Source organism: Lates calcarifer, linkage group LG17 (assembly GCF_001640805.2).
Source record: "Lates calcarifer isolate ASB-BC8 linkage group LG17, TLL_Latcal_v3, whole genome shotgun sequence".
Classification (NCBI taxonomy): Eukaryota; Metazoa; Chordata; class Actinopteri; family Centropomidae; genus Lates; species Lates calcarifer.
The window spans coordinates 22,622,784-22,637,932 of NC_066849.1; the positions used below are offsets into that span (position 1 = coordinate 22,622,784).

At 40.2% G+C, this 15,149-nt stretch overlaps 2 protein-coding genes across 2 annotated transcripts; one reads left to right on the forward strand and one right to left on the reverse strand.

Moving 5' to 3' along the window:
• Positions 1-2,775: 2,775 nt before the first annotated feature.
• Positions 2,776-12,509, forward strand: meltf (melanotransferrin). The gene is made up of 16 exons (XM_018704546.2): positions 2,776-3,106; positions 3,998-4,152; positions 4,588-4,687; positions 5,023-5,208; positions 5,303-5,459; positions 5,612-5,679; positions 5,760-5,944; positions 6,292-6,457; positions 6,645-6,787; positions 7,067-7,163; positions 7,248-7,442; positions 7,939-8,092; positions 8,479-8,546; positions 8,643-8,830; positions 9,346-9,538; positions 10,298-12,509. Exons 1-16 carry the CDS (start codon positions 3,058-3,060, stop codon positions 10,363-10,365), a joined length of 2,172 nt encoding a protein of 723 aa, XP_018560062.1. The 5' UTR covers positions 2,776-3,057; the 3' UTR covers positions 10,366-12,509.
• A 1,619-nt stretch (positions 12,510-14,128) lies between these two features.
• Positions 14,129-15,145, reverse strand: LOC108902603 (protein NCBP2AS2-like). Its single transcript, XM_018704525.2, has one exon. It carries the CDS (start codon positions 15,143-15,145, stop codon positions 14,840-14,842), a length of 306 nt encoding a protein of 101 aa, XP_018560041.1. The 3' UTR covers positions 14,129-14,839.
• Positions 15,146-15,149: the final 4 nt, after the last annotated feature.

The window sequence follows — 15,149 nt, forward strand, 5'->3', positions numbered from 1 at the left end:
TCCCTCGACCGATGACCAGATATGATTTTTTCTTTTTGCGTTGTGGAATGTGTATGAATGTGAATATAACAACTGTAAATATGAATATATTTTCCTTTACCTTCACCTCTACTGCGGGTTTGTAGTGGTCTCTATTGATGTGTAATATGGTTCCCTTTAGCAGCGACACCCAGTTTCTTGTTGCTAATTTAACAGAAAATGTGTTTAAGGATCTCCACCTCTAAAGCATTTTAAAGGTGCTCTATGTAAAATTTATGCTACATAGCCAATGTTAGCATTAATATACAATATACGAACAATAGCATGCTAACTTCAGTAACAGAAAAGTAATAGAAATAGAAGCAAAACGAGATTGACATTGCTTTCCTAGAAACAGCTCTTTGCGAGTAAAGTTTGAGGATGAACTTGCAACATTTCTTCTAGACTGGTAAGTTAACAGCTGTTAATGCTAACTTTGGCTATGTAGCATTTTCAAAAGCTCACATGTAGTGCCTTTAATGGACATGATAACATAACTAACACCAGTATACAAACTTTCAAAAACTGAAAAACTGACTGCAACCAGTTCACCTCTTTTGAATAACAGTCACAGAAAATCTCTCTGCCATATTGGCCTGCAGAATCTCACCGCCCTCACCCCCCTCTGTTTACTTGGTGACATCTCATGAATCATCATTTCAACCAAATACCGGAAACGTTTACTGTAATTTCCGTAAATTGCCAAGAAAACAGTTCTTCTAAACTGGAGGACTCTGGCTGAACTCTGGCTGAACAAACTTGACACACTTAAAAAGATAATTACACAAAACAGTTATTTGCTCATGTATTAATCATTTACCACCTCAGTCTTTCTCCATCACAAACAGTATTCTTCTCCACATACTTCACACACATAGAAACATAATAACTCAAAACATTTATTTGCTCCTGTAGTAATCATTTACCTCCATGGTTTCACACTCAGACAGGATCTCTGTTGCTCACGATGACGTTCAGCATTTCTCCCGTACTTTCTCTCTCTGCAATTAATCAGTCATTGACACTTTTTCCACCGAATTAACTCTGGTTGTTTAACCAGCTCTTTCCAGGGTACTTGGAAACTTGGTGCTATCCTGCAAACCAGCTCCTGTTCCCACCAGTTTTGAGCAGAACCACTGTAGTCAAGGATGCATCATTAAATTAGGGCATTGCACAATGCACAATTACAGAAGTTTGTCGGCAGACCACCTCCACTTTCTTTTTTCACCAATTAAACACTGTCCCTCTAACCTATACCAAACTGTGCAGCTCCTTCCAGGAAATGTTGACATTGTTGGGAAATTATTCTGAAATTGTGGATCTGTAAATATAACCTAAATGAGTACAAATGTAGTCCCAGTCATACAGATTTAACCTTAGTAATTTAATAAAAGGGCAAGTTAATAAATAACTAAAACAAGTGAAAGGTAAAGATTATAAAAAGGATATGTTTCATGATAATTTTATTTGTTTTTAAAGAAATTCTTGTGCTTTATTTTTTGGCAAAGCATGAAATCTCTGAGATTAGAAATCATCTTCACAGATACTTTTAGCCTTTACAATGTTACAAAGTCAGGTCCAAGGTTCACATTATCACACTCTTGAGTTCATCCGGTCCGTGGGTTCAAGTCCCCATGATCCGGTAATTACAGGTAAATATCCGGCACTAAACTACTGTTATCAAAGATATAAATTATAGGACAAATAAACGTTGGCAGGTAGTCATATTCAGGATTTAAAGAGAATAAAACACAAAGATCTTATAAAATGTCTTTATAGGTACCTTGGCTGCACGTAGAACCTGCTGTATGTGACAATAAGAAAAGCTCACATCCCACAGTGAGGAACAGACAGTCCAGCTGTTTCACACAAATAAAAGTTGTTTTCACTGACTGTATCATAGGTTTCTATATTTTTCCAGTGGCGACAGCAGATTTTCAGGTCAGATGATGTTAGGCGCTGACTGCTCCTATAATGAACACACGGGGAGGGGAAAATAACACCATCCTGACACCTCAGTTTGGCTGTCACCTCCATGTCATCCTCACTCAGTCACACTGTGAATGCAGCAGCAGCATAAACATAATGTGACTTCCCGGTGAACTACAAACTCCACTCTGCAGTCACATTTAATAACAGTTACTGTTGAGACCATTAGAAAGGTAAGTGAATGTAGTTTCACCTGCTCTGCATTCCATGTTATATCAAACATTATACTGTAAAACATCATACAAGGAAAACAACTTATATTCTCGTATTAACTTAAAGAAAATATGAGTCTAGTTTTTAGTTTTTTATAGACTTGAAGTCTGTTGCTTTGAAATGATGCGTTAAATGAACCTACTGCAGCAGTGTAATGTTGTACATCCTTGGCCATCTGAACTACCACTTCTCCACACTTCACTTCACTTTACTTTAATGACCACATGACCAGAGTCTGTGGAATTTGCTTTTTGGTACAGCATGGTAACAAGGCTCAGTTCATAAATTCAGCCTCTGAGATTCATAGATGAGGTCACAGTTAGTAAGGAAAGCAAGTAAACTGACTCCCTGTCTCTGTTGTTTGTCTCAGCAGCCACAGCAGTGAGTCAGTGACCAACGGTCTCACTACGTTGGCATGAATCTCTTCTTTGCCTTTCCCCATCAGTGGAAAAGCACCACACTAGTAGAGTGGAGGAGTGCAGAGGAAAGCAGAGGTGGGGTCCTGACTGTAAAAGACCTCTCTGTCCTGGCTTTGGCCTGCAGCCAGGCGGCAGTAGCAGAGACGTGTCAGACCAGGTACACACCAGGGAGGCACACTTCATAAACTCTACTCTGAGCCTCAAATCCTCGAGCTGAAAGACTTGTGACTCCTGAATGACATGTTGTAGATGACTGTGTTGTAAATCACTTAAAATACAACCTCCTCTGAGCTTCACACGAGGACTTTAAGCCGGGTCTTGGAGATAGAAGTTGGACTTTGACTTGGGAGTCGTCATATAAAGTAGAGGAGAAGGAAAAGGAGGTTATTTCACAGAGGGAGGACGAGAGAACAAGGCCATGGCCATGTGGAGGACAGTAGGAGCTTTACTGCTGATAGTACATGCTGGTAAGAACTACTTTATTACACCTAAATACACTGTAAAGTTACAAGTCAGTGTTTTTGTTTTATTTGTGGATTTTTTCTCAGTTCAGCTCAAATCTTTCTACATATTAATAATAAGCTTTATTTGTATATCTGTTGAGAAAGTAAAGTGTTGTATAAGATAAACACAGGCAGCATTTGCACGCTGACGAACAGTGGAGAGAGATGAAATCATGAAACACGAGGACAACAAAATGATATTCAGACTAGATAAGAGATAAATAAAGAGTGGTACTGTTGCTGGAGTAGAATTACTTATTGCCTGTTTTTGACAGCCCTGATAAGAAAACAGAAAATGTGCATTTTTCCTGCTCATCAGACGTTTTTTACTCGGCTTTTGACCCTTTACACATAAAACAAAGAAACTTCTACTCACTTTAATCCATTGTCACGGCCTACATTTGAGTTGTGAGCAGTTCAACTAGTCTGTGGAGGTCAAACCAGCCAGTGTTTCACAATAATAAATATGTGAGTAACATCAGAAAATACATCTAACATGTTTTTTGTTTTTTTTGTTCATTTTGTTATTTAGCTTGTGATTCCCCAGATTTCTCTCGTGTCCCTTTTAGGGGCCCCAGCTCACAGGTTGGGAAGTACTGTATTAAGACAGGCAATACAGTGGAATTTGACAGAATATAGTCGAAGTCATGGACGGATTGGTAAATGAGCACTCCAGTCCCCTTGACCGCTTGGATCCCCAGGTTTTACCTGCAAAAGAAAGAGGCAAAAAAAAGACCTCAATCCATCCATAGTTAAAGTTATAGGATTCAGGATTACAGGATGTTTCCATGAATCATTTGGTGGAATATCTTAAGAACTGAATGATGAGTGGTCTCTGTGTATCTCTTTTCTCAGTGTTCAGCCAGAGCCTGATCAGATGGTGCACCATCTCCGACCCAGAGCAGAGGAAATGTCAGGCCATGTCGGAGGCTTTCGCCGCCGTCTCCATCCGTCCGTCCCTCAGCTGCGTCAACGGAGCGACAGTCGAGGGCTGCGTTCAGAAACTGCAGGTTGGTTGGATGACAGGAACTATGTATCAATTTGTATCAGTCAGGACAGCAGGGGAGTCATTAAAAGCTGATTTAATACTTAGATGAACAGAACACACAGTCGGGCATCAGATAACAAGGCAGAGCACAAAGTTGCAATAAACTTGTTAATATTTGATACAGTTATCTGGGCCCACAGAGCAATGACAAACACAAACTGAAAAGGACATCCCAGTTAGCAGAAGCTGAACAAGGAGTGAAACACAAGCATAATGCATGCATTATAAATTTCCCTTTGTAGGTAATAAGGAAATAAAGATTTTAAAAGTAAAAAGTTTTCCTCTAAAAGGCATGTTTAATCCAGTGTTGATGATTGACTCATTTTAAGAGGAAGGATATGATTGTTCCCTGACATTTGTGAAATTTTTAATCTTTCTCTTTGCTGTGTCCCTGCAGAAAAATGAAGCCGATGCCTTGTCCATGTTCGGCAGTGACATCTACAAACTGGGGAAGACCACCTCCTTCAAGATAGCTGCCAGTGAATCAAAGCCTGACCGTAAGATTTTGCAAGAACTACACAGAAATGACGTGCCCCTAAATTCAGTCTAAGTTAGTGAAGGTGGGATTAAAAGTATTGGTTCAAATTCTGGATGTGATAATTCTCCACTTGTGATAACAAATTAGCTCGAGTTTGATCTTGTTGTTTATCATGGATGACATGGACTGAGTTTATGCAAGTTCTGAGTTATCACACTAATCTCTGTGCAGCATGTGGGTTATTTCAAAACAGGATTGGTAGTCTGTACTTTGATCTAGATCTCCTGTCTGTTCCCTGATAACAACGTGTTGAACTTACTGTCCCAGTTAACACCTGTGCTGTCGTTACCTCAGGTACCGGTGCCTCCTACTATGCAGTTGCTGTGGTGAAGAAAACCAATCCTTCCATCAACATCAACAACCTCGCAGGAAAAAAGACCTGCCACACCGGGAAGGGCCGAACAGCCGGCTGGAATATGCCTTTGGGATACTTCATAGATCAGGGTTACATGTCTGTGATGGGCTGTGACATCCCAAAGGGTAGGATAAATGTACATATACATACAAATACATATATATATTCATATACTGAACATACAGACAGCTGAGGAGAGACGTGTGTGTTTGCCATTAGGTGTGGCTAATTTCTTCAATGCTAGCTGTATCCCTGGAGCAAACGAGCCCGGAGACCCTCCATCTCTGTGTCAGCTGTGCAAAGGAGACGCCACCGGACTGCACAAATGTGAAAAGAGCAACAAGGAGAGATACTTCAGCTATGAAGGAGCTTTCAGGTAACACACATTCATACTGTACATACATACACTCACACACACACAGAGAAGTTACTGTCCTGCAGAACTGGACATGTAGAGAGAGACATGTGTCTTAGTTTGTTGCACCTTTAATTCTCAATTTCTCCTGTTTTTTGGTTTGGTCTCTGAAGATGTCTGGCTGAAGATGCAGGAGAGGTGGCCTTCATCAAACACACAACTGTCGAGGAGAACACTGATGGTAACATCTACAGTAACTAGTGACCCATTCTGCTATCAGGTTCTCATGTGTGTTAGCTAACCACTTATTTTTTTCTCCAGGTCGGGGTCCAGAATGGGCAAAACCACTGATGTCTTCAGACTATCAGCTGCTGTGTCGTGACGGCACCAGAGCTAAAGTCTCTGACTGGAAGACATGCAATCTGGTCCGTGTCCCGTTTCGTGGCATTGTGGTCGGCAATCACGTCACTCCCTCTGTGGTGTTCAGCATGCTGACGGAGGGGTTGGTACGTCCCAACAGCTCACACACTCTGAATTGAACACCCATGAACTGGTCCTCTGCTCATTCATAAACAGCATCCCTGTGAACCCAGTAGCAGTTTCATTTTCTCCACTTCATCACCATCAGAGCCTGTCGCCTGTCACCTGAGCAGGCATTTATCTCAGCCAGAATTATCTTTATGTGCAGTGTTCTGAATAAGTACCTAAATAAGATCTAAATCATGAAAATTGAAGTTTTCTTAAATCAAATTGTAGGATTTAGTTCCAGGTGTAAAATGACACAACTCAAAGATGTGTTAAACCGTGTTGACTTCATTTGTGAGGTTAATGAGGTGTAACTTTCTCTCTGCAGGAAAAGTCGGGCTTCAACTTGTTTTCATCTACATCGTTTGGAGGAGAAAATTTGTTGTTCTCCGATTCATCCACCCTGTTTCAGGGGGCAGAGTCGGACGACCCCAAGACGTGGATGGGCCGCTACTATTACAATGCCATGAAAGCCATGGACTGTAAATCAGAAAGTAAGTCTGAAATATTAAAGTGGTCTTTAAACATGAAAGGTTACTAAGGCAAGTGAAATGCCACTAACTTGTTAGGAAAAAAATAGCACTAGTGGCTTTCTTTCCTGTGTGAAATTTATTGATTGACATATCCATCTGTCGTTCTTTCCTTCTTTACCACTCACTCATGTGTCTGTAAATATCCCAGCTGTCCTGCGGTGGTGTGTGTTGTCCAGCGGTGAGCAGCAGAAGTGCGCTGACATGGCCGTAAACTTTAAAAATAAAGGTCTGACTCCGGACATCAAGTGCGTCTACGGAGACTCTGTGACTGACTGCATGGCAAAAATCAAGGTGACAGATGTTTCTCACTGCTGCTTCCTGCAGTGATGTTCATTCATTTCAAATTAAAACATTAACTCTTGTGAAATGAGTGTTTTAGGAGGTCAAACACAAAGTTTATAACTTGAACTGACTTGTTGGTTTTGTTGGACCCGAAACTTTGACTTTGTTACCTATCAGCTAACTGTCATCAATCATGCTGATATATCAGTCAGGCTCTAGAAAACAGTGGCTCATAAAAAGTACAGAGTAAAAAGGTGAACTCTCCTCTTCTGTCTCATGTTGGTGTAGAACAACGAGGCTGATGCCATCACTCTGGATGGAGGCTACATCTACACAGCAGGCAAAGACTACGGCTTGGTCCCTGCTACCGCTGAGAGCTACACAGGTGAAAGCACAAACATTCAGTCTCACAGTCTGGATTCAAAGACAGCACATGCAAACACGTTTCTCTCTCTCTCTCTCTCTCCAGATGACCGTGATGGCTCCATGTACTATGCAGTGGCGGTGGTGAAAAAGAGTAGCCTCGACATCCGTAACATTGAAGACCTGCGTGGTCGTCGCTCCTGTCACACTGGATTGGGTCGCACGGCTGGCTGGAACGTTCCCGTGGCGAACCTGATCGAGAAAGGCCTGATCACCCCTCAGCAGTGTCAGATACCCCAAGGTCAGTGAGATGTCGGTGTCTGAGTGTTAGTGAGTGTGGCAGAGGTGAGAGCTGGACAAGTCAGCTGAACTCACTGTAGAAATCGAGGCACCAGAGTGTTTAGTTTTCTTGTTTTTAAAGGAATAAAACTAAGATTTTTTTTTTATTATTGTTTTACTTTTTGCATTAATGATTAAGTTATGATGAGTTATTGTCCAAGCAATAGTCCAATGCTTACTGAGGTTCAAATGAGAAAAATATAGCCATATAAAACAGAGAAAAGCAGATTAATTGATTATTACTGTAAAATTGTTGTTTAATCGACTCATTGTTTCACAAATTGTGCCACATTATTAGGTGGTTCTTAGGCCTGAAAATAAAGCAGATGGATATTATACCATGAACCAACCTTGATATGTAAAATCATTTGTTTCACTTTAGATAAAGCAGGTTAAACAGCACAAATTTTCCCTCCAGTGTTTAACTTTTTGTTTCCCGTCTCTCCCATGATGCCTAGCGGTGGGAGGGTTCTTCAAGCAGAGCTGTGTACCAGGTGCCAACCAGCCTGGCTTCCCTAGCAGCCTGTGTGATTTGTGTGTGGGAGACAGTTCAGGGAACAACAAATGTGAGAAGGGGAAAGACCTGTATGATGGATACGATGGTGCCTTCAGGTACAAAACACTGGAACGTCCCAAAAAACATTGCACTTGCACACTATTAATGATATCCTCATTATTATTTAACATAGAAACACAGGTCTGTCCTGGATAATGTAATGATCCCATAGGTTTATACTGTGACCACCAGTTTTACTTATTTCATCTTTAAATACTACAATATCCATAAGTCTTAGCCACTGTTGCAATGGAGAAGAAGTTATTCAGAAGCGTGAATTAAAGCAGTAGTGAATTCAAAATGCATCTTTATTGAATTTGAAAGGAAACACGACATTAGAATTGTCAAATTTGTCCAAAAATGAAACAAGAAACATTCATTTAAATTGCAGATTGTGTTGTACTTGAACTTACTACATGTGTCTGTCTGTCTGTCCATTCAGGTGTCTGGCGAAGGGAAATGGAGATGTGGCTTTCGTCAAGCACTCTACTGTCTTCCAAAACACTGATGGTAAGACAAGTTGCCCCAAGATGAAAAATGTTCTTCTTTTAGAGGTCTTAGAGTTTTAAGGGACGTGGGTAACACCTCATTTTGTGTGTTTACCAGGTAACTCTGGTGAGTCGTGGGCAGTAGATCTCCACTCTACAGATTTCCAGCTGCTCTGTTCTCAGAACACTAAGGCCGAGGTCACGCAGTACAGACACTGTAACCTGGCCAGAGTCCCCTCCCATGCTGTAATGGTACGACCAGACACCAACATCCACAATGTCTATGGACTCCTGGACTACGCACAGGTAAGAGTGTTTACACTGTACAAAGTATGTCCTATCACTAGTGCAGATACAACCAGGACCAATTTCAAAATCTCTTTGGTGGTGCATTCAAAGATGCTCTGACATCTCAGAATTAATAGTCTCAGAGAAAAGTTCTTCAGAGCTAAGAGGGAAAAAAGTAAGAAACACATGGAGTGTGAAATAAAACCTGATCTACTTAATCCAGTCATCCAATCATCTGGTTCATAATTAGTGGTACAAGGTGAACACTACTTATTAGTCATGTCCTCAATCACAACTAGGTGGAAACAAAAAGCCCATGTGTCATTGAACACACAACCAAGGAATTCCATAAGTTTGATCAATAAATATATCAAGAAATTAGAGAGACAAACTGTTCACTGTGATGGATTAAAAGTGTTATGTCTCATTTTATTGTTACAGTGAAATGAATGCTAATCAAGTAGTAACTGGGATGTTTGAAATACAGTTTCAGTGTTTATTCACCTTATCTCTCCCTCACTGTTTCCCTGCAGAAATACTTTGGCAGTGACACAAACCCTGATTTCAGGATGTTTGACTCTCAGGCCTATAAGGGCACAGATCTCATCTTCAAAGACTCCACCGTTCGCCTCGTGGGTGTTGCTAACAGAAAGACCTACCAGGAGTGGCTGGGACAGGGTTACATGGACTCACTGGTTGAAATGGAGTGTAATTCATCAAGTGCAGGTAAAAACACACGAAACTGCATGTATCAGTCCTCACAATCCAACGCTAATACAGGTGATTGCTGTTTTCAGTGTAGGAAATATATCTCTTCTATGTGGTTGTGAAATAAAGCTGATTGTTGTTCCCGTGACAAAAGCAACAAACTCTCACCACTTATACATCTTGTAATTAAACAACTGCACCCAACTTCACAGTATTACAGGACTTTTTAAAACTGTATTTAAAAGACATTTGACTTTGACATTGGACATTTTGGAGAATGCATTTGTTCAGATTGATATGATTCTCTGTACATTAAATATGAAGCTACAGCCAGAAGGCAGGAGTTAGCTTAGCTTATGCTGGGGGGATGGAGCCAATCCCATCTTGTTAGACAATTATGCACCCTGTTTTGACATGTGGATAAAGCCTCCCGCTCTCTAGTTCAATTACTGTTGCAGTGGTGGGGATATTACAGATGATATCATTTTTTAAAAATGGATGAACAATGTAACACCCCCCTCTGGCCAGAAATAATGAGCTGTATATGAGGAATTAAGTTATACAGATGGATAGAAAATTGATGGGCAGATTGATGAAGTAAAAAGGAAGACCCATTCATGAATAAAGACAGAGTTTATGGAAGCTGCTACCAACTTTCATTTCATAAAATGGCCGCTTTCTCACAGAGTTTATGCTCTAAAAGCCAGATCATGTGTCAGAGTTGTTTTCCTGCGTACAACCTCTCTGATATTTCCCATAATTCTCTCCCTCTCACAGTGATGTCCTCTGTGTTGCTGCTGATGATGGCCCTGTTCAGCTTCATGCTGACCAACCTCTGGATGTAAAGGCACAATATGAAACATTCGTCCTGCCTCTTCTCGTACTCCCTTCTTCCTCCTTCTTTCTAATCATTTTTCCCTTTATCCCTTTCCTGTATTCTTCCCCTCCTCTCTTCTCTCTCCATGTGTGGCTCCTTTGTCACCACTTTTCACACATGAATCTTCAGATGTCAGCCTTCTTGATTGCTGTCCAATCAAATCACCCGCTATAGCCTTAGTCCAGCCTAGTTTAGCCCTGCTTTTCGGGAGACCCACTCCTTCTCTCTCTGACTGTGTTTTTGTCTTAAAATTGCTTAATTTCTACCAGATTGAATAATATTTCAATATATGAGAAGATGTCGTGTTGGAACTGCCTTTGGATTTAAATGGAGCAACTGTTGAAGAAAATGAGGGACTTGTTTTTTGTGGCAGAGAGGAGTTCAGCTGGTGTGAATCAGACATGATGAGAGAAGGTGCTGCTGCCACTTTGTTTACTGAAGGTGAGCTGCCATATCAGTGCATATGCTGCCACCTGTTACATTGCTTTAGTAGGGTAGTGCCTCTCTCTCTCTCTCTGAGGAACAGCCAATCTAATTTCTATCCACACATGAGCCACAGATAATGTTTTAACTTCTCACAGAAACCTAATCTGAAGATCACTTAAACTGTTTAACTTGTAAAAGTGCTGGTTTGACCAGTACATACATATTACAACATGTTTTCTCACTTACATCTTGTGACGTGCAGATTGGTTTAATTTGTCCATGTTTTGACATTTCTGTCTTTTAGATTTCTGCCTCTGCCTCAGTGCGAAGGAGGGGAAAGAAAACATGAAATATTATTTCATCCTATTATTTTGGATAATCCATAGAACACAGTCTCAGTAGTCTCAGTAGTTTTTATAGGAAATTAGTGAGTAGTAGTAGTAGTAGACGTAGTTCCAGCCAAAATAGTTCAGTGTCTATGGATTATCCAGAAAGTTCTGAGAAGCTTTTCAAAGATGTGAGCACCATAAACAAAATTCCATTTTTAGTACATCCATTGTCTTGGATGCATAAAAACCTGGACAAATAACAACTAAACTTACAAACTTACCAGAGAGTAAGTTTTTTAGCCTTTTAGGCTAACTGGTCCCAGGTCAGCTTTCCCATTTGCAAAAGGCTTCATGTGACTATAGAAGTAAGATTGTTGTTCTGCTCTGCTGCCACTTGCTCTGTGAGTACTACTAATGGACGCAGCCTTTTCATTAGCTGAGGTTGTGTTTCTGCTATAAGCTAATGCCATATCAGTGAATATGCACTAGTGTTACCTCCACACAGAGCTGTGCTGGGGATGGTGTGAGGATGAGTGAGTGAGTTTTCAACCATAGGCTGTCAGCTTCATGTATTCTCCTCAAATGCTTTGAAACCAAAGAGATAAATAATTTAATTTATCCTTGTTGTTGTTATCAATCTGAGACTTTTGGGATGGCGCTACACCTGCAACCACTTTTTTCAAACCTTTGTAACATTTCAGTTTCTACATTTAGACACAAATGGAGTGAGTAACTCTGAACACACTGGTTTGGGGAGAACATGAAGAAAACATCCTGTGGTTTGTGTTGGATAGTGAATGTGTTTTTGTTGTCTGGATGGTTTAAGTCAATGAACAGTTTGTGTCAATTGAAGGGAGATGACAGGTTTCACTTTAATTTCATAGTGAAGATAGTTTTTAAAAAGTTAAATAAAGGTGGACAAGAAAATATAATACAGTTAAAAGGCAGTAATTGTTAATATTAGACTATGCTCCGCTCATGTCTGCTAACCCAAACAACTCACTCCAGAAGTGTCTCTTTCTAACTCAAACTAACCTGTTCTCATCGTTATCAACTGTACTTCCTGCTGCTTGATGCCATTTCCTGTTTTAAACTTGTTGATTGGGTGTGTATTTTCCTATTTTGAGAGATTTATTTTTATATGAAGGTCAGGTGCCATATCAGTGTATATGTACTGACTCATGCTGTCAGAAACTAATGCCTTCTCTTCCTCTTGATAGAGATTTATTTCTATGTGAAATGATGTAACATGTAACTAATATTTAGTTGCCAGGCCAGTGCGTCTGCACAAGTATTGCTACATAAAGCTATTTTTCTGTTCTTTTTCAAATGAAATAAACTTATATGCTGCAATGTGCACTTTTGAGCTTTTATTTTTGACTATTCATCATGTTATCAGTGTTCATTTCCCACAGTTTTTACCTTTTTCTTTGTCATGTAACAGTTTTATAGCAGGACTTTAACTCATCCCACAGCCAGAATAAGATAATAAATCACATCTTTGATGTCTTTATGTCCATGGAGATGCATGGAATTTGGTTTTGACATTTTATAAAACCAAATGATGAGATAAGCAGTAATTAATGATTAATTTCAGAGTGGATTAATCTGCCTGTTATATTCCTGGTTAATATGTAGTCTCTTTTAAACAGAAACCCTGCTATATTGCCATTAAGAAGACCCCTCATTTTGCCAGCTTTGCTTCTGTGATTGAACCTTTTATACAGTCTGTTCAAGGCAGAATAATGGTGCAACATTCCCACCTTGAACAGGCTGCATAAAAGGCACTTATGCAACGGTGGAAGAAGCCAGTCAGAATTTTCTAGAGCCCAAGGTGGCATGACTTGTTTTGTCCGACCAGAAGCCGAAAGGTTCTCAATTTTCTAAGACGCTTAGACAAAGAAAAGCAGCAAACTCATACATCTCTAAAGTTGAAACCATCAAATGTTTGTTTGAAAAATTACATAAAGTTGATTCAGAATTGTTGCTGAATATTTTTTTGTTAATCAACTAATTGTTGCACTTTTAAGTAACAGCACAACATACAGTAATTATGCCAAGACCTAAAGCTGGATCAAATATTCCAGGAGTCATGGAGCCAGAGGTGACAATCTTTGTTCACACTCTGACAACTCCACTGGGTGTATGAACATGTATGCAGGTGTTTTTACTTTTAAAATTAGTGCTGACCACAACCAGCTGAATCTGCTTTTGCCAGTGAGGTGACCGGGTTTCACAAGGAGCGATAAAATGTCCTCTGTCATTATCTCTACTTAAATTATGTTGTAAATTCATCTCCTGTCAACATTCTGCCAGAATTGTAAAAGCAAAGGAACTATGAGTTATAACCTGGAGGCAGATAACTGTGACCCCTCCTTTCTGACTCTGCTGTGACAGGAGATTTGTCACTATTTTTTAAAGGTCCACGACAGAGAGGGCATTTAAAATACTCTGCTTTATATAATAACTAGTGTCCGATATATTACCTTTATAAAATTCTTAAAAGCACATTCCCTCTTCTCCCTCAGTGAAAAAAAGCTGAATCTGTGACTCTATTCACAGAATATCCACTAGAGGCTTCAATTTAAATGTCACACTTGCTGCTCTGTGAATTTCATATTATGATTGGCTTCAAAACTCGTTGTGATATCACAAAATACTGCTCCTGTAAACAGTTTGCGTGCTGAAATTTTATGTGAGCACTGGGAACTTTCCTGCTATCAGCAGGTTAATGCAGAAACAGCTCTTAGTGTCAAACTCTGCAGATACAGTTCATCTTTCTGTACAATGAAAGTCAAAACACACTTTTGAGTGGTGGGCTTCATTTAAACTTGAAAATGTGACTTCTTTTAGATCTAATTTTATTTTCAGCTGTCTAAACTTTGAAAATAGTTTCCAGGTTTTCTTTATCCTTATGCTTTGTTTTCTGATAGTCACACTGGCAAATGACAGCAATTGGCAGTCTAGCAGTCACAGTTAAGTTATAAATTATCTTTATTTATACAGTCAGAACTGAGTTCATTGTGTACACACATCACCTTTCTCCCTCTCTCTTTTCAGATGATAAAATGATTTCCACTGATAACATACAGATAAAAATCAGGTGTTCAGCAGGATCGGTGAAGGGAAATTAAAAATAAAATACTGGACATCGCTGTGTGGTTTTGTTCATAGATTAATGTGAAAAGGCTTTTAATACAAGGCAGTTGAAGGGGTGTAGTCTTTATTCAAATGATGATCGGGAATTGTCATCTTACATCAGAAAAATGAACTTAACCTTTCCACATTAATCCAGACAACCACTTCTAATTTTCCAAGACCATTCCTGTTTTTGTACAGGCTTTCTGAAAGATGCAGCACTCACTCACTCACTCACTCACTCACCACACACACACACACACACACACACACACACACACACAGATTTCCATGTGTTCTCAGACATGTGAATACAGTGAATTTATTGAGCTACCCACAGTTTAATCGTAAATTATCTGGCCATTGATTACACCCACGTTATTCACAACCACAATTCCTGATCGAGTCCAACATGAAGTCACTGTTTGATGGCTGCAGTTAACCACCACACTGTTTTAGTGCATTGCTCAAGCAGGTTGAAGGTAGAGATGTTGTCAGAAAAAGTTTCATTATCAGTCACTTCAACATCCCACAGCCAGTCTGTCCTCTTTACTTCTTAATCTGTCTGGAGCCGTCTTTCCATCCTTCCTTCACTTCATTCACAAATGTCTCTCGGACTCTTCTGAGGCGGTTGCCCACCTCTCCCATGTCACCGGGGACTCTTCCGGCCTCCTCCCGCACCTGCCGCAGCGTCTGAGACCGCATGACCTGGTTCGAGGCGTCCCGGCCGGCTATCTGAGCCTTGGTGATGGCGTAGGCAGTGATCTGGGCCGCCCTGCGAATAGGACGAGACTCTGCCAGCTTCTCGACGACATGGAGGTTGTTGATGAGGGTAAATAACAAGCGAGAGAGCATTTTG